Raw genomic sequence first — 23,377 nt, forward strand, 5'->3', positions numbered from 1 at the left:
GAATTAATAAATTCGAAATTATTACACTTGCACACTACATTGGATTATGATATCGGTAGAAGTATTCTGCTATGCTTCCTACTGTCTTCCCGACGCATTTACAGTGTTCACAACCTGTTTACGAGGAAGTGATTCTCACGATAATGGCATTCTTGAAACATAATATTTTCCGTGTTTATCACCAGATGACTTTATTCTCCTGAGGAAGCCAAGACCACAGCCAACGAGTACTACAACGTAATTTCTGTACAGTTTTGATTGGTATAAATATTATATTGAAACTGTTTACATAATTGACATTTTAGTATCTAAAATAATGATAATGAATTCTAATTCACTTTCAAGTTGGGCCACAAGCTACAAAAAGAAATATAAATTTTAAGATGATTACAACTTTATAGTTCATCCTAATTTTCCAACATTACTGTTACACTCTTCAAATAAATTTCAATGATTAATATTTTCTTAAGTTTTCATTTTTACTAGTTTACTCCTATCTTAATTCTTTATTTTCATTTAGTCGAGGTGTGTTCTTTGGTCTTTTCGAATGGTTTAACTAGAAAACTTCTGAACACTTGGCGGTGAAATCTTTGACAATTCAACACCGAACTTGGTTGGTAATCTTCCACGCATAGGAGTAGTCACGTGATTTCTTTGTCACGCTTTTGTTGCACAAAGTACGTGTAAGCCCTCCTGCAAATACGATTAGCAATGCGCATGCGCAGTAACATCGATTCGCCTTCCGAATTTTATACGACAAAGCGGATGTTATTTAGCATTCAAGGTTGAGGTAAAAGTAGCTGAGATACGAAGTGCGGACGAGCTGTTTGATGTCTGTGTCTAAGTGCAGCTTTGAAATAATTTCTTTTAACATATACAGTATTTAAACTAATGTTAATATAAGTTATAACACTTCTGAAAATGTGTGACAAAAGTATTCATATCTTGAGTGTTGGACAACTAACCTACAACAAACAAGGTTACTTCTGACTAAGTTCTCTACATCACTGAAAACCGGTAAGCTTTTAATTGAAATATTAATTGTAAAGTAAGAACGTGTTATTACTATAGCTCTAAATACTAAACGCCATACTGGCAAAAATTCTCTGAACCGTTACTAAAGTTACGAATTTTAGAAAAATGGTAGAAAAAAGCCTAAAACTACAAATATTGTACATCCTAACTTCCAGACTAATAGTAATAGTATTAGTAATAATATTATTAGGTTACGAATTTTTGTAATCTAATAAAAGATAAAAAAAACCCATAAAACAAGCTTAATCCTTAAGGATTCAACTAGATTTATAGTTCCACCGGGTAAGTGCACTGTTCCATCAAGCAACTTGGAACAAGCGCAATAAAATCATAAGTTATAATAATTCTTAATGGTGATTATAACATTAACAGTATAGTTTGTTGTCAAACTGGCGAATGATTAATTAATTTCCTGGGCCCATTTACTGTAAAATGGTAAAAAATACAAAATTATCATAAATACAAAATACTTCTGTTAACACTTTTTTTGCTTTAAACGCGACGTCTGTTTCGTAAACTGTGGTATGGGCTAGCATATATCATTATTATAACTTTAATATTTAATTTCTGTTGGTACATATACAAAAGTTTTAATAACTGTAATAAACGACCTTATGACACCAAATTTGTCATTTTTGTTATAATAGGACACTCACCGTTTCTTTTTACAGCTTTTTAAGGAGCGGTCCACTAAAACTAAAAGTAAAACAATCCATAACTGATTGTACAAAGAGTCGGTTGGTTTAAATAATAAAATTAAAATGAAGCTTTGCACTGTTTGTGTTTTAGTGGAACTCTTCAGAAGAAGCTGTAAAGCGAAACAGTGAGTATCCAATTAAATAAAAACAGGAACAAATTTAGCGTTATAAGGTAGTTATTACTAATATTATAAGCTTCTTTATAGACATATCGTATAACTAATTTAAAAATTAGAACATGTGCCATAATTTAGTTACGGCATCTTTATTTTGTAGAATGCTTCTAACATTTTATTCCTACTCCTAGAAAATGTAGCACCTACCGGTTGGAATAGGTAGTGATTTATTTTAAGTGATTTTATTAAGCTTACCATAATATATGTTCTATTTTCAGGATCTAGTAAGAATCCATCCCGACTTTTATTTTAAAAGTGGATTGTACGAGCCACATTTGAAAATCTAGACGTTTCTTTCTTCGAATGCTATCAATGAGATTGGTGTCTTGCCGATTTTTGAAGCAGCCATAAAAAGGTCGTTACGATGTTTGTTCGCCAGGAATTGAACCTTGTCTCAGCAGATATTAATCCTGAATAGATTTTGTTTTTAAATCGAAGCCTGTAAAGTGTGAGCATCAGGTAGCCCTTAAAGTTTTTTGGCTTGTGCCTGAACTCGCTTGTCTGCAGACTGCTGCTGCTTGTGTCTAATTGCCAATTTACGAGTTATACTTACAGTGCATCCTCCAATTTTTCGTAAAATTCAGTCACAAATTGCTTGCAGTTACCTAGGTAGAGGTGAGTTTCTTTTTTGGTAACAAAACATTTGATATAATAACACTTTTAAATTTGTAATATTAATAAGTTCATCAATGTAATTTATAAATAAGTAACTTTATAAAAAAAAATATATTGTTAAGAACAAAAACGTTTCTTTTAATTTTCAAATGTGTGTGTGCGAAATTTGCCAAAATGTTTTGTAATTTCAAAAGTTAGACATGAGTAACATTTTGTACGTGAAAATATGAAAATGATTTTTAAATTTTAACGTGAATATTAGGAGTGAAGTAAGTCGAACATTTTAAGTGCTACATACTAAGAATGAAGTGTTATTGTTGAGGAACTTTGTAGAATTATCTGTTTTTTTTCTAGAGGAATCGAAACTAACCTCTTGCAAGGCCAGTGAAAGTTTTTAAATTATAAATATAATTATAAAACGTACAGTATAAATTAGTTTTATTTTCTTGTTCAATGAAAATGAAAGAATGTTAACTTTTTTACGTGATTATAAAAGCATAAGAAACTGCCAAAAAACTACTTTAAACCAGATTTAACCTTAATTTTTGTTTCGATTTTGTGTTTGGGTGTATATTTATGTGAATATGTATAAAATCCAATAAACTGTAACCTTCTAAATTTAATAATGGTGTTTTATAGCCTGGAATTGTCTCGTTTACTTCCTATTAACTAAATACAAGAATATATTTTTTTATTCTATTATTATTATTTTTTGACAAAAAAAAATTAACTCTTACACTCGGGCATTCTTAGCGAATAAATTTAAAACTATTAGATTGCAGACAGGGGGTCCACGCTCCCATTGATTGTAAGACAGAAGGTGTAATTGTTACACTTGTTATAAACATGTTATTGATATTCATATCTGTAAAATAATCTTCTTGGCTGGATCTGACACACTGATTCATCAGGTGAGTTCTGAGGTGTTGACTTTAATTAACTAAATTGCTCCTACAGTTTTTTGTTAATGGGTTTTCCACTCTGTGTATAAATTATAAAAATCTGTTTTTATATGTAAGAAAATCATAAATACAAATCATTAAAAAATATATTTTTGTTGGCATTGTTTATTTGTTATGCCAACTTAAAAAAAATATTGTTATTTTACCTTTAATCACAAAGATTATTGCATATGTTTGAATAAGATTTGTTTATGTGTATATAAATACATAAATTTACTGATGAGAAAATAAGTGTTTTTTTAGTTTATTATAGTTTCACAAGTTCTTTCTATAAATTATTCAGTTAGGGGAATATACGTAAACGATGATTTGAAAGTGACAAACTGATAAATCACCATCGTACAAGTTTTTTTATATTCGTATCAGAATTGATATCACTCGTATTGATATATATATAACACTACATTTTTTTTAAAGTGATGAATTTTAAGAAGAGAAAGTGAAAAGCATAATTCTTTATGCATTGAATTATTTGTACATAATTATGTGTTCGTTAATTTTTTTGTGAACTGTTAAAGAACCTTTAACTTAATCTCAGATAATTTGTATGAGAGGTTTCATGTTATTACAAAAAAGTAAGATTTGTATTGTATATTAGCGTGAATAAAATAAACACTCCAGATAATGGCTGCTGTGTTCACGCACTTGGCAATAAATAGCTCAATCATGCTATCTCATAATACTTTAATAAAATACACGTAGTATATGTATTTTGGCAAAATGCCAGTTTTATTATGTAGGAGGTTTGCTTTCACAGAAGAAAGCTGAGATGTTGGAATATGTAGCGCGAGTTGCCGGGTGCTTTATTTAAGTGAGTCTGCGCATTAGTATTGGCATCTCGGGAAGTAAACAAATCCTTAACCCGGTATAAAGGACGTACGAAGCACCTGTAGTACTAATATAATTGAATTGCAAGTCGTACGAGTGCCGCGTTACTTGTGTGTGTCTTCCCACCAGCTAAAATTTTAACATTAAAAAGAATACAAGGATATAAAGCCAACTATCATCTCTTTGTATCTGTTGGATCATCTGAGATGGCATAGAAGTGTGGTTTTCAGCACTGAAAAGTGAAAATTCATTAGAAATTTGCGTGTGCGTTAGTTATTAAAAAGCCTTAATATAGTGTGTTCGACAGTGAAAAACTACTCCACATCGCGAAATGTGATAAATACAAGTGTTGAACGAAGTTTTAAATTTTAAACACTTTATCAACAATAAAATAACAATCAATCTTTTTTTGTATCAGATTTTGTTACTCTGCATCATCATTGATAAGATTCATGTCAACCATATTTATTCAGGTTATTGTGGCTGTGTCAACTAGACATTTCATAAGTCATTTGGTGTTCTTATTAAGAGATGAAATATCCTGTTGGACCCTTGTACAGCCCTTTGGCTGGATTTGACACACTGATTCATCAGGTGAGTTCTGAGGTGTTGACTTTAATTAACTAACTTGCTCCTACAGTTTTTTGTTAATGGGTTTTCCACACTGTGCATAAATTATAAAACTCTGTTTTTATATGTAAGAAAATCATAAATACAAATCATTAAAAAATATATTTTTGTTGACATTGTTTATTTGTTATGCCAATTAAAAAAAATTTATTGTTATTTTACCTTTTATCACAAAGATTATTGTATCTGTTTGAACATTGCAATCCATTCAAGTAAAATAGAAAAAAAAAAAGAATTCTGCTTCAGCTCAAACAGTCTGAGACATCTCATAAAAACAGCAAAGTAAAATAACTTGACATTACTGACATTGCATCATCTTTATTCATGTGTTGTAAAACTAAATTTATATTCCTTTTGGCTCCTAATCTACCAAAGAATTATTGCTGAGTTACACTTGAAACAATGTGATGTGGTGATTTAGGAACCAAAATGAATGTAAATTCAGTTTTACAACACATGAATAAAATTGATGCAATGGGAGTAATGCCAAATTGATTTGAGTGGCACTTAGTGTTTGAGCTAAAGCAGAATTTTGCTTTGTTTTCATTGCTTAAATATTTTTGGATAGACTTCAGGTATTTGTTTGTTAAACCAACCCAACACACTTGCACTGTTTGAATAGGTTTTTAAACTGAAGCAACTTGTACAGGGAACAAATATGTAAGTTAGGATATTGCAAATATTACATACATTATCAAGTAGATTATGTGGGATTGGAAGGAGTGTTACCTTTAACAGTGGGAATGTGTTAGAGTTAAAAGCAACAGTGACACCAGAAGGCGCTCTCATTCTGAGTTGAACAGAGCTATGCAAAATGAATATTGGGAATGAGAGTGACCATAAAAAGAGGAAGAAGGTATTTTTTATTAATCTACCCTTTCTCATTCAATGCTGGTTTGGCATACTTTCAAGAAGAAACACAACTAAAAAGAAGTAGATACTACTTCAGCTAAATAAACACAAATTGAATTTGTTGCTTTATGCCATTAGTGCAAGGATTAGCATATATTTGGAATATGCAAGCAATAAAGTAAAGATCCAGTGGCGATGCCCAGTGCAGCTTTTACTAATGCACGTGGTCGTCACCAATTTTTTTTTAGATGTTTTTTTGTGGTGAATAATGGTGAAATAGAAGTTATTTTGAAAGCATATTTTACATTTTTGACAACTGAACTCTCCTCTTGATATTCATACCACTAAAAAAAAAGAATATTTATACTAATTGTTCTTTTATTGCTGGATAAAGATTGGGTAACTTAATTTTTTGAAATTTTCAGGTAACTTCACATTGCTTTAGAATCAAAAGTAAGCAAAGCTGGTGAATTAAGTTTCATGAACCTGTTCTAAAGTTCCATAACACTCAGGATGAAGCAAAACACTTGCCATTTTAAGTTCTGGATAACAGTAATAAACATGCATATTTTATGCATAATGAGCAAACTAAGTAGATAGAAAATGCTACATTAGTTTTCTTTCTTCTTTACCTTTTTTTGTTTCGGTTAACAACTGCTATTTTATTTGTAGGTTTTTCACTAAGTTAATGGAGGTGTTTAAAAAAGTGCTAGACATTATTTTATGGTACAATGTCTATTTAAACCGATCCAAAATGCTTTCTAAAATGTTTAAGGTATCTTAGTGTTATGATTACTGATATTTCTGTTTGCTGATTCAGTCTCTTATCATTGTACTAGATTGCTAGGTTTATCTTCAGTGGAATAACTGTTTGGCAGATGTTGACTGTTAGTTGTTGCACTAAATCTGTGAAGCATAGCAGTTTTACTTGTAGAGATACATTTATGATTACATTTTATTTGTACATTGAAGTATGAATTTTCTCTAGTTCAAAGCAAATTTAACCTTATAAAATTCAACACTTTCATAACTGATTTAGAAAATTATGAAAGCAATATTTTCAATATCTACTAAGATTTTGTATCTGAACTTTCATTTTAGACCCTTGAAGATGGTGGAGAACAACGGGACAATTTGTCAAAGTTAACAGTAGCTTGCTGTAACAATAAAAACTTGATAATCCAGCCAAAAGCTTTTGGAATTCCACTAACTAAGTTAGTGAAGAAGACTTTTACAGAGTTTTCTGTTCCATTTGTTTTGATGAGAATTTGTCATTTTATTGAAGAAAAAGGTAACTTTGATTGCTTGTTTTGTGAAAGATTACATTAATAGTTTGTTGTTTCATGTGCATAATTTATGATGAGTCATTATTAATGTAATACTCTGTCCAATCCTATTGCAGACTAGGATGTGGACACTTTTGTATATTGTTTAATAAAATTTTTGTGATACTATCTCCCCCCCCCCAGGTATTTCATTAGATTTTTTTTTTAAACAATGTAGGTGCTGATAAGATTGATCTGTCACGGAGATCTAAAAATACGCAATTGGTGGAAAGCTTGAGAATAGCCTTTGATGAGACTGGGAATGCCCCATTGGAAGCAGAATGTGATGTATCAACTGCTACAGTTTTGCTAGAGATATTTTTACATCAACTACCCGACCCTATTATTCCAAAAGATACCCTTCCAGCTTATGTTCTTGCAGTTCAAGGTAAAGTAGGGTTCGTGTTTCTAATGTACAAAACAAACTAGTAATGAATTTTTAAAATCTGTCAAATAGTATACAGTAAGCATTCTACTCATTTTTAATTTCAATGTAGAGTTAATAAACTTTTTTAGTGTGTTTATTCAAAAGTAACAATAAATAAATATTTTTAGATTATAGGTATTAAAACTTTATTTGTTATCATTAATATATTTAATTTATATTATCAGATATACAGAAAGACAAGGAAGGCTGTATCTTGAAATTGAAAGGTCTGGTAGAAAAGCTACCATTAGATAATTTCAACACTTTGAAGTTTATTACCCAGTTTATTTTCCGTGTGAATCAAAAATACAGTGAACGTGAAGAGATTATGATCATGGGATTCAGTCTGGGATCAAAAATATTCAGGTCAGTTAGTGTTCATCAATTCCTCGACTGCAAACAAAGTATTAAAATGAATGTTCGTAACTGCACAATTAATTTATCCAGATATATAAATAAGGTTTCAGGGAGTATTTTGTATTTCCTGATAACTACTTGCATGTAATTGAAAAAATTTGCTATTCAACTTGAACAAGCTTCACAAGAAAATGGATTCTGTTCTTTTCTTTTTTTCTCATTGTTTTAACTGAATACATTTTTTATATAGGGAACACTTTTAAAGTTATGGTTGATTTTCATTCTTTAAAATAAATTAGAAATACATGAATGTTTATTTTAAAATTAAATAAGAATTGTCAGTAGTGTAAAATATTTATCCCAGTTCTATTTTCTGCAGAAAATGTTTAATTTTCTTATAGGTTATTCTTTTATAAGAAATATTGCTTGCAGCTGAGCATACTTGGTTTTCTTTTTATTAACTTTTATATTAATTAGGGGATTGAAAAGAGCATTTTTTTTTTTGTAAAAAATTAAGAAATGTGTGACAATTTTAAAAAAAAAGAAGAGAGAAAAATGTGATCTGTGCAATGTATTTCTTCCCTTTATATTGATTTCATAAGTGAATAAGAGGATTAATTATATAAGTAAATAACATTTTTCTTGAGAGATCAGTTAGATCAATTTAAAAATAATATGAAATAACCCAAAATACTTTTGATAGTGCACTAATAATTGGCTAGTGGTGTGAAATAGTTTTTTAATGAGTTATATGCACTTAAGTTGACTGAAAATGAATGTTTATTTCACAGACTTGCTTATGAAGGAGACAACCATAAAAACCAGTTGGTTTGTAATCTACTAATGGAGCTCCTTGTTTATGATTATAACATCATTTTTGAAAATGGTGTTGACCAATTATATGACGATAAGCCATTAAGAAGAAAATGTAATGATGATGATAATACTTTGGATGCACAAGATTCAGAAGTAGTTGCTTCAGCATATTCATTTAAATCTGTGGTACGTTTCAGGTTTTTATAATTGTATGTTATGTATTGATGATGTCATTTCATCAAAAGATCGATTATTGTGTGCCTAAGTATTCACAAATATTTTCTCTAAAGTCATAAATATTTCCAGTATCTTTCTAATTTTTTTATCAAAATAAAAATGTTTTGGGGGTTTTTGAAAATGCAAGAATATTTTTTTTATACTGCATGTTGATGCTACTTAAATAATGTTTGAAATAAAAATATTTAGAAAAAAAATTCAAAAATGGCTATTCTATTATTTGTATCATTAAAAAAAATTCTGGAAAAAAGTAGATATATTTTGAAAACCAGGTGGCATAAAAAGCATATTACTAACTTTATATGTTGTAAAATGTTTACTTTTTGTTTAAATGTTCTTTGCAGTATAAAAACTAATTTAATGCTTATGTACTGGGAGCTATTTTTAGTGGCTGAAATTTTTTAATTTTGGTTTATCTCACAAATATCTTTGTTCTTTATTATGTCAATTTTAAGACTATCAGTTCAATTTAATAATTCAAAATTATTTAGCTAATACACTTTAACTTTTTATACAAGGTATTTTTATTTTGCATTATTGTAGTACTGTTATCTGTACTATTTAGCAATTTTAGAAATACATATATTTTACTAGCAGAAATGTTTTTATTGTAGTGCATTTTTTCATATTTAATACGTTTTTGAACTTAAGTTTTATGTAATTAAAAATTTCTTGAAATTTGGTTGTAAAAGCATGAACCAGACCCTCTAAAATATATATAGTTACCAAATAGAAAGAGAGGTGTATATTTTTGATACAAGATGTATCTTTTATAGTATGTAAAATCCTTGTAGCTTATTGAGATAAATGAGTAGGACTTATTGAATTAAGTTATACTTAATCTAGTATTTTCCTTACACTAATTAGATTGTATTTTATTAAATATATGTAATAAAAACCATCTTGTGTTTCTAAACAGGCGAGTTTTTGTTCAGCATCAGCTGATCCATCAGTTAATCTCAAGCCATTATCTATTATAATTCCACCCATGGAAAAATATGATGCTGAAGATGTTTCATTAGAAGCTCGGGTACCAACACTTCTTGTTGACAGGTGAGCTGTGCTATGAGTCTTGTATAATCAAAGATTAGAATTTCCAAAAATGAAAGAACCCATCTATAAGTGAGCATATACATTGCAATATAATAAATCCCAGATCAGTTATTTGTACAGAGCATTAGTGTATATTTTACATATTTTGAAATAACTAAATATTGGTTTTCAGCCTGATAATCTAGGTCTTATCTGTTACTCTTTCTGGAATCTAATTCAAAAATACATATCCTATTTTTCAAGTGATTGTAGTCTGCTATTCAATGAAAATATTCTAAAAATTGAAATGACTTTCTAATATGGTGGGTATTCTATATTGACATAAGATAACTCTTGGAAGATCTTTAAAGCTGTTTTATAATTATATAGTTTTATAAATATATTTGAAACTAAAATTATTAATATATGCTAACTTTGGTATTATGTGATCTTTGAGGATATTTTTGTATATAAAAATTGTATATACTGAGTTGATTTGTCCATATATAGACATTTAAGTATTCAGGAAATGTGGTTTTCCTTCAGTATTCACAGAAGCTACTAACCTTACTGACTTTCCTTAAATTACTGTTACATCATTCTCATGCTTTGTAATCTGTCTGATGAAATAATCTAGCTGCTGGAGATAACTTGTACAAAGATATGCTTGTCTGAACAAGTATTCATGATTGTTACTTTCAGCAGTGTAGTTCAGAGCTTTAAGGAGCCATTGGTGAAATGCTTGGATATGCATACCATTCAACAACAATGTAAGTAAGATATATAATTCATATAAATCACTATTTAACCATTGGTGTAAATTAAATTGCAGTGATATTAGTATTTTCTTGTTTATTGGAGTAAATTAATACTAAATTCTGATCCAATAGTCACAGAATTAATTGATTATTAAAGTTCTTGTATGAAACATGCTTTGTTATGGTGTATCATTACGAAATATTAAATATTTATTTATAGAAATGAACTCAAAGCTAATGTCAAAAATGGATTAGATGAATGTTTATTGCTAAACCTATTGAGAATTTGTGAATGGTAGATTATAATTTCTCCATGTTATATACTAATCAATTTTGAAAGAGGAAATTGATCAGGTTTTGTAGAAATTAATAATTTGTCACTGTTTGAAAAGAAGTTCAGCAATTAGTGACTTCTAGGAGTTTGGAAAGTACTTTTTAAATAAATATAATAGATAAGTATTCAAAATCTGGGCAGGGGCTATCTTGTGCATATTTGATTTTTTACACCATTTTAATAGATTTGAAGTTTTCTGTAATATAAGATAATTGATTATACTTGTTTTGAATTCAACCTAGAAAATATATTATTGGAAAATAACTTGTACAGAAATTGTAGATAAACTAAGGATGTAGAAGAGTAATAGAACATTTGGATTTTAATTCTTTTGTTGTTAGTGAAGTATTAGTACAGAATCATTCTCTGTAATCAAAAAAAAATTGCATAAATAGATTAAAAGTTTGCAACATGCAGTTAAAAATTTCACCTATAAAATATGGTATTTGTTGGTATTTTAAAATTATCATATATGTGTGTGTGTGTATCTATATTATTCATTTAAATATTAAGTCAAAAATATCTTAAAGTAATACAATTATTAAATTTAAATGCTAAATGTGTAAAATTGAATTTGTGCATATTAACAATGTTCAGTAGTATTGTTGCTTTATTTATTTTTTTCTGATTTAAGCATTACCTCACCAAGGTAGAAAGCGTAAGGAGCGTAGACCATCAAAAGAAGAATGCCTACTGATACAGTCAAGCTTTGTTGAACGAAAATCAGCTGACCCTGTAATGTTTTGGGAGCTTTCTCAAAACATCAGTCAAGATGAAACAAGAATTATGGTATCTTCAGATACCAAAATCATAGAGACAAGAGAACCAAGTGTTTCTGTAAGTTATACAGCATTTGTATGTAAAATGTAGACATAGTTGATAATAAATTAAAAAAAGGTGAAATGTACGGTTTCTTGTATTAACTCTTTTTAGGCATATGCAGCTATGAGTTATTTTATAGACTGACACTATCAGCTTGTTATGAGATAACAAAAAAATCTGGCATTTCTTGTGTTCGTCCTGTTTTTTTATTGATATAAGCTTTCATGATTTAAATTGGTGTTGGTTGGCTATTTGAGATAGTTGTGATGACCATCTTAATGATAGAATATACGAGTAGCTGCACTTAACATTATTCGTCTGTTTAACTTCACATTGATAATCATATAAGTTTAAAGACTGTTTAACTAAGACTTAAAACACAGTCAATGTTCCTGTTTATTGTAGATCACAAAATGGCGTGACCATCTAGGGTCTATGCTCACAGCAGAACTGAGTCCTCACCCTCCATTGGCTAAGCGACAAGAACTTGAATCATTCTTAGAATTAGAATATAAGATACCTATCCAGGACATTGTGGGACAATCAGATTCTCTTTTTGAAACGTGTAACGTCAGTGAATTCCATGAGGTTCAGCGTAGTGCAGAACGTATGGCTCCAGTAAGTATCAACAGATTTGTTACTTATCTTGCAGACAATCTTAGAGTAAGTTAAAAATTATCAGCATGAACAGTGCAACATTTTAGTAAAATATATCTGTACATAAGACATGTTTTCATGTTCAACTCTTTATATAAATCTTTTGACATTTAATTTTCTATGTGTCTCATGATCCTACTCTCTTCTAGTACCAAAAGTTTGCCATTTTTAACTAAAGCACTTTGTATTTATTGTACCTATTTAATTTTTTATAGAAAATTAAGTTTTAATAGATTTTTCATGTATTATATTCTGTTTCATCACATAAGTGATTTTTTTATTTGTAGCTCAAGAAATTACTAATTAACTTGACAGTATTATTTCTATTTTAAAATAAATTATTAGCTGTACCAAATAGAAAGAAATAATAGTATTCGTTCTCATAAATTAGTAAATTATGTATTTATATTTTTTAATGAGTGACATTTGAAACTCATGCAAGTCTATGCAAAGAGGTGTGTATTTGTTAATAACTAATATTACTCTTAAGGCAATTTTTTCCATGTTTTTAATGTAAGAGTTTATGAATGATGCATTAAATTCACTTTTATTTGCATTTTGTTATGCATACTATCAAATGTAATGCTGAAAATTCTTTGACCTACCAGGAGTAATAGTTTCTCAAGATAAATCAAGGTCAAATGTTACATCATAGAAATACAAACTATATAAAATTTAATCTAAAGTATAAAACAGTTTATTACAAACACTGATAATTATAGTCTACTCTGATATATTCTTGTTAAACTCCTCAAAGATTTTTACAATAACAAATATATCATATTTTTATAATGATTGCTAAAAACATTAAAAATCTATAAAAATACAAGATATAATTTATGAAATTGATATGTTTTATAGTTGGTTTTAGCTTTTGAGCTACTAGCTAACTAGTAGAGATTTGAATCTGAGTTTGGTGTTATCATTCAGTAACTAATCCAGTGGAGAAAGTTACTAATTGAAAAAATAGAATTATCTTACAAACAAGATAGTTCATAAGTCTTAGCTGTTGTTGCTGCTACTACTACTAGATTTTTTTTTTTTTTACTAAATTTGGAATTATCGTTTGTTTTTAATTTTTGTGTTGGTAAAAGTAAGTGGCTACACAATGTTGATATATGTAAAGTATAGCTATATCTTGCTTTACATTACAAATTAAGTAGATGCATTTTGTATTTTAATCTTTCTTACATTTTTATATGTTCATAAATAAACTTATGTTTGTTCAGTTTTTATATAGAATTAACTATTAGTATCATATTTCTCATGTATTGTTATGTTTCACCATATAAGTTAATTTTTTTTGTTTGTAGCTCAAACAACCCTTATATCAGAAAAGTATGCACACAGTAAATAATGTGATGGACAAACAACTGAAACCTAAGTCAGAATCCTGTGAAAATCAAGTAGAATCTGATGTCAGAAAAAATAATTCTTATTTTGGTAAAGTACCAGTTAAAACATGCAAGAATTCTGTGACAAAAATGGAAGAAAGCTGTAAAGACAGCTTTAAAGAGAATTATGAAAGAAAGAAATTTCCTTCAGATAGACTTCACACACAACCTAACAGTAAATATCATGTTGGTTGTGACAAATATGGGCATTATTTACCTATGTGTAAACATGGTTCTCATCAAGGTTGTGAAAGAATACCTGCTTTGCAAAGTGGCAGTAAACTTTCTCATCCATTGTTAGAAGTTCATCCTGTCAACACTGTGGATGCAAATTATTACAGTGATGATGATACTAGTAATGAAAACACTATTCCTTCCTTTGATTTCACGTTTTCAAGTGATCGTGAAGATGTTCAAGGTAGAGTTTGAATTGTGAAACTTTTTATGCAGTTTATTTGGTATAAATGGAATTTCGTTTTTTTAAACTATTGTGAATTCGTAATGAACCTTAAGGAGGAGATTTTTTTTCACTTGTTTTATTATTTATTATGACTTAGAATAATTGGATTTCTTGTTAACTGCATTCAGTTTGTTTCGAACATTGCCTGGTATATTTACATAAACAATGAGGGTTGTGAAATAGAAAGTGTGTTTTAGTAGATATTATTAAGGGTATATCTGTGTAAATGATCATTTGATAACTAGTCTAATTGGTTTAATACTGTCATACTCTCATGGGAAACCAAGTAATACCCTTTTTAGGGATAACTTATTTCAAATTACTTAAAATGTTTATATTCATGTGTGTGAGTGTGTACACGTATGTGTATAATATGATGAGTGAACAGGGTTACAACTATTTATAAGATTTCATTATTGTGTTTAAGATAGCTTTATTAATTTTTTTTGGGGTGGGTGAGACATGCTAAAACAACATACCCACACTGTTTTGTAACTAGTAGTGTTTTGAGCAATGTTGCATGTATATGGAACATAAGATTTTTAGGCTTGAACAAACTTTGGCTATCTTCACAAAAAATATTCATAACAGAAACTGCAGGCTTTAAGACTATCTAAAGGTCAATGAAGCAGAAAGTTGTTTTTGTATTACTTAGGGAGGGGATAAGAGGTTTACACACTTGCATTTTAACATTTCTTGTATATACTGTTATTTAGCTATGCTATTAATCATTGATAGGCATAAATATAAGTATAAACATATACATCTTTAAAAAAATAATGAAATTAGAACACTTGGTATTTGGAAATGATTAATAGCAAGAGTGACGAGTTAATATTATTTTTTAGTTTTTAGTTCTTGCATAATATGATAGAAAAATAGTCATTAGTAAAATATTCCTACAGATGAAATAACATTTTATAAAAAAGTATGAAACAAAAAATAAATTATAGAAATGATAGTTTCTGTACTATGCTGTTTATGTACGTATTTATCTATTTATCTCTAATGTAGGACTTGTTACAGACAGTTCTTTTATCTGCAGTGCACTATAAAAAAATTTTTGAATGTAGATTTAAAGATCACAAATTAAAAAGCTCATTTAATACAAAAAAATAAAATCTCTACTTAAAGCATTAACTGTACAGCATTTAATTTCTATGAATTAAACCATCTTTATTTGAATAATAAATACAAAACACTTATTTTCATGAATGCAAACATAATCATGCTCACAACTGGTTACATTTATGTTAGTTAACATACATACATAAGTCTTTTTTTTGTGTGTGTGTGTTGCTCCAACTCTGTACTAGGTTAACAAAATAAATTATGGTAAGATCTATATAAATATACTTTCTCCTCCTGTCAAGGATAATAAACAGTTGAAAATTATTTTTATCAGCTGATGATTATCAATGCAAATTGTAATCTGCAAATTGCTGCTAGAAGTATGTTAGTAACCTAAAGTATCCTAATATAATAGGATGTTCATAATAGTTTTTCAAATGAGCAGTTCATTATAAAATCTAACATCTAAAAATATAGGTGCTTCAGAAGGATTTTGTACTATAATATGCTAATGAGCCCCTATTTACACTGTGTAATTTCACGTGTGTCCACCACTGGTACATTGTCTGAAGTACAGGAATTTCACTTTTCTTTTCTATAGGCTCAAATATGACAGAAATATTATTCATAGATTACACTTGTTATACTCTTAAGTTTATTACATATTGAGAATGATAATCTTAATTTGTTCATGCAGAATAATAAATAAATTTGATCCTGAAAATCTGTAATATTATTTTCATCAGAACCTGTTCTTTCTGAGCATCGTCACAGTTGGCCACTTACAACTAGTGGTTTGGAAGATCCTATGCTTTCACCATCATTTTATCATCTGAAGAAAACGAAGTGAGTGTTGTTGTTGAAAGTAAAATAGGGATGAAAGTAGGAGTTTTATCTTTCTTAAACACATTTCTGTTTAAAAGCTTACAGCTTTGTTTTTTTGAAATGTAGAAAACAAATGATTTTTGTAGCATAATGTGTATTTTTTTTCTTAATTTTAAGGTCTTTATTTAATTTCTAGCTGCCAGTGTCTAAAATTTTAATAAAGAATAAATTAATATAATAACTTTATCAGCATAACTGCACAAAAGTATTATCAGTAAAAAAAAAACTGTTCTGTGCACCTTTGCATATAACTCAAATGTCTTTGTCAACCCTCAAATTACAGACTTGTTTTTATACTGTTTACTTCTAGTGGAATCCACATACTGCAGCATGTTTAGTAATTTTATGTTCTTGCCCATTGCAACACTCACTGTAAAGAACTGGGCAAACATTGAGAGAAGTCATTCAGTTTCTATGTAAAATTTATGAAAAACTAGCAAGAATTAGTGGAATTAATTTTAATATTAATGGTATCTTCAAGTTGAAGTTCTATCTTCAGTATGAAGCATGGCATGCTGATAGCAATAAAATTCCATTTGCTGGTGCAGTTATTATATCTGCCTGTAAATATTTTTGGTCAAGTGTATTTCAATTTGGAAGATTCAGAAAAATAATGTGAATTAGTTACTACTTAAGGCTAATTTGCTGTAAATCACAGACTGTTGTACATGTATTTAGCAATGTGAATTTAAAAACTGTTTTTTTTGTCTTTTTTTTTCCATGAAAATTGCCACAAAATATGTAATACCCACATTGTGACCATGTAAAAAATGAGCTAGGTAATTTAATACAAAATGATTTTTTAGTGTAACTACTTATAATTTCAAACTTTTCTTGAACAGTCCAGTAACTTGTGTAGCTATAAAACTGATAGAGCAAATATGATGAAATTGCTAAACCTGTTTCCAGTTAAGATAAATGTAAAAACAAAGTATAGGTTGGTTGCTTGTCATGAAAGGATAATACATCAGGCATTCAGCCTTGAAATATTATTGTAACATTTTAGTGGAATAGATATGTTGAAAGCAAAATGGAATAATAGAAAAGAATGTATGGCCTTTTTGTTTTCATAAAATTTTGTAAATATTTGAATAAAGAGAATCTATAGTTATGGAATCATATATGCTCATACTTCAACTTGTCATAAATAGCTATTTCTGGTAGAATAGCATCTACTTTTGTCACAGTGCTGCGACAGTTATGATATCTTAAATTTTTTTTAATTGGACTTGAAGAGTGATTAAAAAAGGTTGTTTTTATTTCATTAAAGAGTTTTTGAGGAAGCATCAGTTAAAAAAAATTATCATAACATCTTTCTAAGCCAGAAATAAAATGTATGTTTCTTTTGTTTACAGTTCTTTTGAAGCTTCTTTATCTCTAAGTGCTGGAATTTGTCTTCCACATCTTAGGTTAGTATCAAAATAATCTCTTCTTTAGCAGTTTTTTTAAGTTAACTAAATAGTCTGAAGGGATTTAAAACATATTAAATGATTTCAAATACTTTGAGTCCACTAAACTTCTATTACTTTTAATGTTTTGATGTTCTTTTAGATACTAAATGTTCATGACTATTTTTGAATATTTATAATTGTATGTTGATTAGTAAAAGTTTATATTTTACTTGTGTTTCAAATTGTACATGGTTAATAAAAAAAAAATAACTGGCAACTTTCTGTTCAGTAGTTCAAAATCAGGTAAGACTATATCTGAATCCTATGGTTCTCTGATTTGGTCATTTATCCCACATTTAACGTAAGGTGCCATTCAAATTGGAAAAACCAGTATCTGTTGATAAAGTTGTGAAGTTCTTGTATCAATATTGCATACTCTTAACTTTATTTCAAACTGGCTATGATACATTTTTTCATGTCGCTTCATTATGTAGGTTTGTCACTTTTGTAATGTTCTGGTACTATGTTAATCTCCTTTATCTTTAGTGTTGCTTAAACATCTCTATTCATTTTCTGAGAATCGGAATTAAATAAATATATATATTATTTCTTTCACTGTTCAATTACTTGTAATTTTCAAATGATCAGTTTGGTTTTAAGTAATAAACTTTGTCCATTTATGAAAAACCTGTATAGTGTTTTTATACGTATTTAAATATAATTGTAAGTATTTTTAACTTCATCACCTGTTTTGTGGTTCTTTATTCATCAAGTTGAGTTGCTTCAATGATGAAAAGAATAGCCTTTTTCAGTTCACTCATTTTGGGACTGGTCATTGTTAGAGAATATCTCTCCATAATCATAAATCGGGTTATTTCAGAGCAAAAAAAAAAAGTATGAAATGGTGAATATATAAACAAAACATTACTTCAGAATTTCACTGAGTGTCATACCTTACCATCAATGGGACATTTCTATGCTAATGAAATACTAAGATGATTCAAAGCTGCATTGTATACTAAGTCGTAGTGTGGGTGTTAATACGTAACGTATACAAAGATTGAAGATAGCCAACCACAAACATCCTGTTGAAATTAAGTAGGGTAAAAATGATGTTTATAGAAAAGTATACCATTTAGATATCTGTTTCTGTAAACATGTTTAATAGTCAACAATTACATGAAAGTGTACCAGCCTAACATGAATTCTCAAATAAAAGATGCTAGTTTTGATTCTCTTTCTAATTGTGCAATTTATCTCAGTAAATTTGTTATTGTACAGTTTGAAATAGACTGAATTTTAGATTTGAAAAATTGCATCTTTTTTGCTGTAAGAAATTTCTGAACGTCTAAGAAAATAATTTTATTTTCTCTAAAATATAATCATGAACTATTTTTGACTAAATATTTTTGTCTAACTTAGTTTTTTTTTTTTTATATAATATGTATTAGATCTTTGGATCCAAACATACCTCCTTCTTCACCCAAAGACCAACATGTTTTTACAAATAGGTAAGTAGATTGCCAAATGTGAGAGAATGTCAGGGTAATTTTTTTCTTTTATTTTATGAAAAGGTATTAAGATTCTCAATTTTATAAAGCTAAAGATGATTGATGTCAGAAAGGCATCACTTTGATTCCCTGTGTAATTATTTCTGTGTAGAGATCCTGTTCTTTTAACTTGAGTTTTGTATGTAAATTTCATATAGTTTAAAAGAAATAATAGATATACTAATATAGTTCTTCAATATATTGATGAAGCACTTTAACCAGTGTTATTGGTCAGAAGTAGATCTTTTAACAAATATTGTACTAGTTTTTAAGAAAATCAGCCTCAGAATGTAAAAAATTGCATGCTGTAAAGTTAGGCTGCTTTCAGTTAAAACATTATTTTAAAAAATTTTTTGAGAATACCACAGAAAAGAGTGATGGTGCTGCTCAATTTGTTTACAATCTATGTAATCAATATTTGTTTATTTTTAATTGTTGTTCTGAAAATTAAAGCATTTTAGATGCCTTAAAATAAGTGTTAGACCTTAGACTTCAGATAAGGTAAGATTTGTCAGTGGTCTGCTGTACAAATGGCTGGAGTTTATACTTTTGATAAAGGTGCAATACTAAAAATTCGTTCAGAAAAGTTAATATTAGCTTATTTCAACATCTAAATAGGCTTATTTTTCAACCTTTAGTATCAAAACTGGCTTTGCTTTGTGTATCTTAATTCTTAAAAAACAATTTAATATTTAACTTTTTTTATTCATGCAATAATGGTAAAATTTTGTTAATTTCAATGAAGCAATATATTTTCTTTTCCAAAGAATATACCAGTATTTGTGTAATATAGATTCTAATATAAAGGAGATTGTTTATTCTGAGAATTCAGTGTAGTCTTTCTTATTTAAATGTTTCTGATATAAAATATTTAAGGTTCAAAACATCTGAATTGAGTTTATTTTTTCTGATTTTCTAGGGTGTTTAAAAATAAGGATAAAATCACATCTTCGATTAAACAACTAACAAAGAAGATCCATAGTAAGTTGAAATATTTGTTACTATTGTTTCATGGACAGAAATATTTAACAAGTAATTTGGTACACACTTTCTATATAATACATAGTTTGTGCTTGAAACCATATATATAATTTGGTTTAGTATTTGTTTAATGTTTTAGGTTGTGAAGTTTTGGAAAAATTTGTTGTGAAACAATGTTTTGAAAAACATTAAAAAAATAATTTCTTTAATCTTAGTTTTTCTATTGATTGTTTGCATAAAATTATGTAAATATATCCAATAATTATTTTTTCAAGAAAACACATTTTTATATCTATGTTCTAGTAATAGCATGATCATTTTCTCATCTGTGTATACAAGCGCTTATGTACAATGAAAGTAACTATTGAAAAAAATATCGATAAAAAATTTCAATTTTGTATATTTAGTGATCTCTAACTTGTTTTATTTTCATCAGTTGTTTTTATTTGTTATTTAACTTTTACCTATTGAGGCAGTTATGTAGCCATGAAATTACCATAACTCCAATGAACAGGGAAAACTTTGACCAATATAAACACAATTTTCACTTCTGTCCTAGGCATACATCGATATAAACAATATATTTCCAAGTAGATTTTTGGGAAAGCTTAATTTCACTGTAGAAACTATCATTTTTATCAATATGTAAGGAGTTATTGTACTTTGTTTTTCGTTTTTTCTGAGTAACAATAACTTTATTAACACACACACAAATAAAACAAGGTTTTGTGTCATCTCAATAATTTGCTGCTACAGAATTCCTAGCTAAATTGTTACTACAAACCCTAACTATTTTTTACCCAATATCTTCTCACAGAAGGATATTCCTGTAACTTTCATAAAGAAGAAACACCAAAAGAGTGATTACAAACAAAAACATGATCACAAGAAACTCCAAAAAAAATACTCAGGTTTTAGCTTGTTCCAAAGTGTTATAAACTACATATTAGAATTCTATGTTCTCCATTATGAGAACTTCTGCTAGTCAGTTTCTCAGAAACCCTAAATTACTGCTTATCCCATTTTATTACATTGACATAGATAGACAAGAATCATTTCTGTCCAATCATTTTTGGCCATTAGTTCTATTTGGTTTCAAGGCTAAGATATATTAGTTACAGCTCAACTCACTTGAAACCTCTACATACTGGGTTCTTAAAATAAAACCACTAAGAGAAAAGTCATGTGAGAAACAAAACATGGATAAGTCTATTTCTAAGGGATGACAATTTCTGAGTAAATTAAATAAACCTATGTTTTGGATTGGCAGAAAAACTATAAAATCTATAAGGGCATTGTTTACATTGGTGTTGCACAGAAATATAGGTTAATACATTTTGGTAGGTATTTTTATGCAAGTTACACTAAATAAATTTTGCATGTCACAAAATATCAATTCTTAAATATTTTTGAGTAAAAAGATCTTGAAATAAGAGCTAGAATTACTAATTTCACTTAATTTTAAAATTTACATGCACTGAACTCGGGAAAGCTGCTTTCTGGTTGTAATAGATTTAATAGAATTTTGGTATCATATTAGTTTATATTTTTATATAAGCTAACAGATATTTATTAGGCCTAGAAATAAGAAGATCTACCAGAAAAAAGCTAAACGTCTAAAAAAAATCTTCCATGCCATATACACATGTACTGCTTTAAGTACAGTAACCATAATTTGTTGTATGGTCAGTTAACGTGGATGTAGAAGATTCATACAAGAACACAGAGTGCATATTTCAGTTACATTTGCATAGTTTTATATCAAAAGTACTATATGAAATGCATTCAGTATGTTTTGTGATTAGTCAGAGAACAATGTCACATAGTAAATGTTGGTTAGCTTTTACCAAACTTTTACTAAGATCAAAATAAATAACTGAATAAATATCTAATTTAGGTATGTTACCAGATGCAGTTCGTGAATTCTATTTTTAAAAAATCCACTTGTTATTGTGTGTGTGTGTTGTATATTTGAACTTTGTGAAGTTCATATTTCTTTGTAAATAAGTTGCATGACAGGAAAGTATTTGTTACGAGCTTCTGAACTTTAAAAACTTTATAAAGTATTGCTTACAGAAATATTTTTTTGACACTTTAGTTGAGATTTAAAGTCGTGTCTTTTCCTCAGAACTAAAGAAGAAGATTCGACATTTTGAAGAGAACTTTGAAGGAGATTATGGTTTTAGAGTGAGTAACTCCATATTCTAATTTTTTTGTCAGGGTTTTAAAGGGGTGGGAGGAGACACCACTTAGGCCTACTTTATATTCTGAAGCACGTTGATGTATTCCTATAACCAAAACTGTTAACACAGCAATGTAGTGATATACCAATGACAACTCACTCTATGAACCATATCCATGTAGATATTCTTGACATAAGTTAACTTCTGTCTTCCACGGTCTCTCCTTTCTTCAACCTTTCCAATTACGACTAGACTTTCAAGTTCTTATTTACTCGTAAAGTGTCTGAGAAACTTCAACTGTCTTTTTCTGATGTTAGTCAGCAGCTTTCTCCTGCAAACCACGCTTGACAAAATATCTTCATTTGAAGATTGACTTGTCCAACATACCTTCAATATGTGCTTTAAGAACCACGTGCTCCTGCTGGTATTAAGTAAATGTGTTACTTTTGTTTGAATATGATGATTTTTAGAATTAACTGTGAGTTATCATTCATATAATTGTAGATTAAAATTTTTTATGTTTACAGCCCTCTCATGCTGATAAAATGAATTATCCTGAAGTGAAAAAAATGATGACTGAGCTTAACAAACTTCGGAAAGATCTCAAAGGTTAGTTGAGAAAATGCCATATTTCAGTGAAAGTAATTTGAACAGAGGGCAGAACAAAATATTAATTGATTAAATAATCATTTATTCCAATAAATGAGAAACATTCTTGTGCATTGCTTTTGAAATTTCCATGAAAACTATATATATTCATATGTAGTATCATACACGTTTTGCCCATCTACCTTGAATTTTTAAAAGTATTAGAATTTCTTCATTATTGAGATCTTTGAGTTATGTGGTTGTTACTATATCTGGGTCCTTGTTATCCATTAATCAGTTCATGTTTAAAAAT

At 28.7% G+C, this 23,377-nt stretch overlaps 1 protein-coding gene across 2 annotated transcripts in view; it reads left to right on the forward strand.

Moving 5' to 3' along the window:
• Positions 1–763: 763 nt before the first annotated feature.
• LOC106471281 (protein FAM13B-like) overlaps positions 764–23,377 on the forward strand; it is a 28,917-nt gene continuing 6,303 nt past the window's right edge. Inside the window, exons 1-18 of one of the 2 annotated variants that reach the window (XM_013931875.2) lie at positions 764–1,017; positions 2,128–2,524; positions 4,788–4,908; positions 6,898–7,087; positions 7,300–7,509; positions 7,734–7,914; positions 8,697–8,907; positions 9,878–10,011; positions 10,693–10,760; positions 11,717–11,919; positions 12,310–12,522; positions 13,875–14,373; positions 16,233–16,332; positions 17,727–17,780; positions 19,214–19,273; positions 20,232–20,293; positions 22,422–22,480; positions 23,004–23,085. In XM_013931875.2, the coding sequence (XP_013787329.1) occupies positions 4,846–4,908; positions 6,898–7,087; positions 7,300–7,509; positions 7,734–7,914; positions 8,697–8,907; positions 9,878–10,011; positions 10,693–10,760; positions 11,717–11,919; positions 12,310–12,522; positions 13,875–14,373; positions 16,233–16,332; positions 17,727–17,780; positions 19,214–19,273; positions 20,232–20,293; positions 22,422–22,480; positions 23,004–23,085 (2,389 nt within the window). In that variant the 5' untranslated portion in view covers positions 764–1,017; positions 2,128–2,524; positions 4,788–4,845. The remainder of the gene's footprint in view (positions 1,018–2,127; positions 2,525–4,787; positions 4,909–6,897; positions 7,088–7,299; positions 7,510–7,733; positions 7,915–8,696; positions 8,908–9,877; positions 10,012–10,692; positions 10,761–11,716; positions 11,920–12,309; positions 12,523–13,874; positions 14,374–16,232; positions 16,333–17,726; positions 17,781–19,213; positions 19,274–20,231; positions 20,294–22,421; positions 22,481–23,003; positions 23,086–23,377) is intronic. The other variant, XM_013931876.2, reaches the window with a different exon arrangement.

Source organism: Limulus polyphemus, unplaced genomic scaffold (genome assembly GCF_000517525.1).
Source record: "Limulus polyphemus unplaced genomic scaffold, Limulus_polyphemus-2.1.2 Scaffold4514, whole genome shotgun sequence".
Classification (NCBI taxonomy): domain Eukaryota; kingdom Metazoa; phylum Arthropoda; class Merostomata; order Xiphosura; family Limulidae; genus Limulus; species Limulus polyphemus.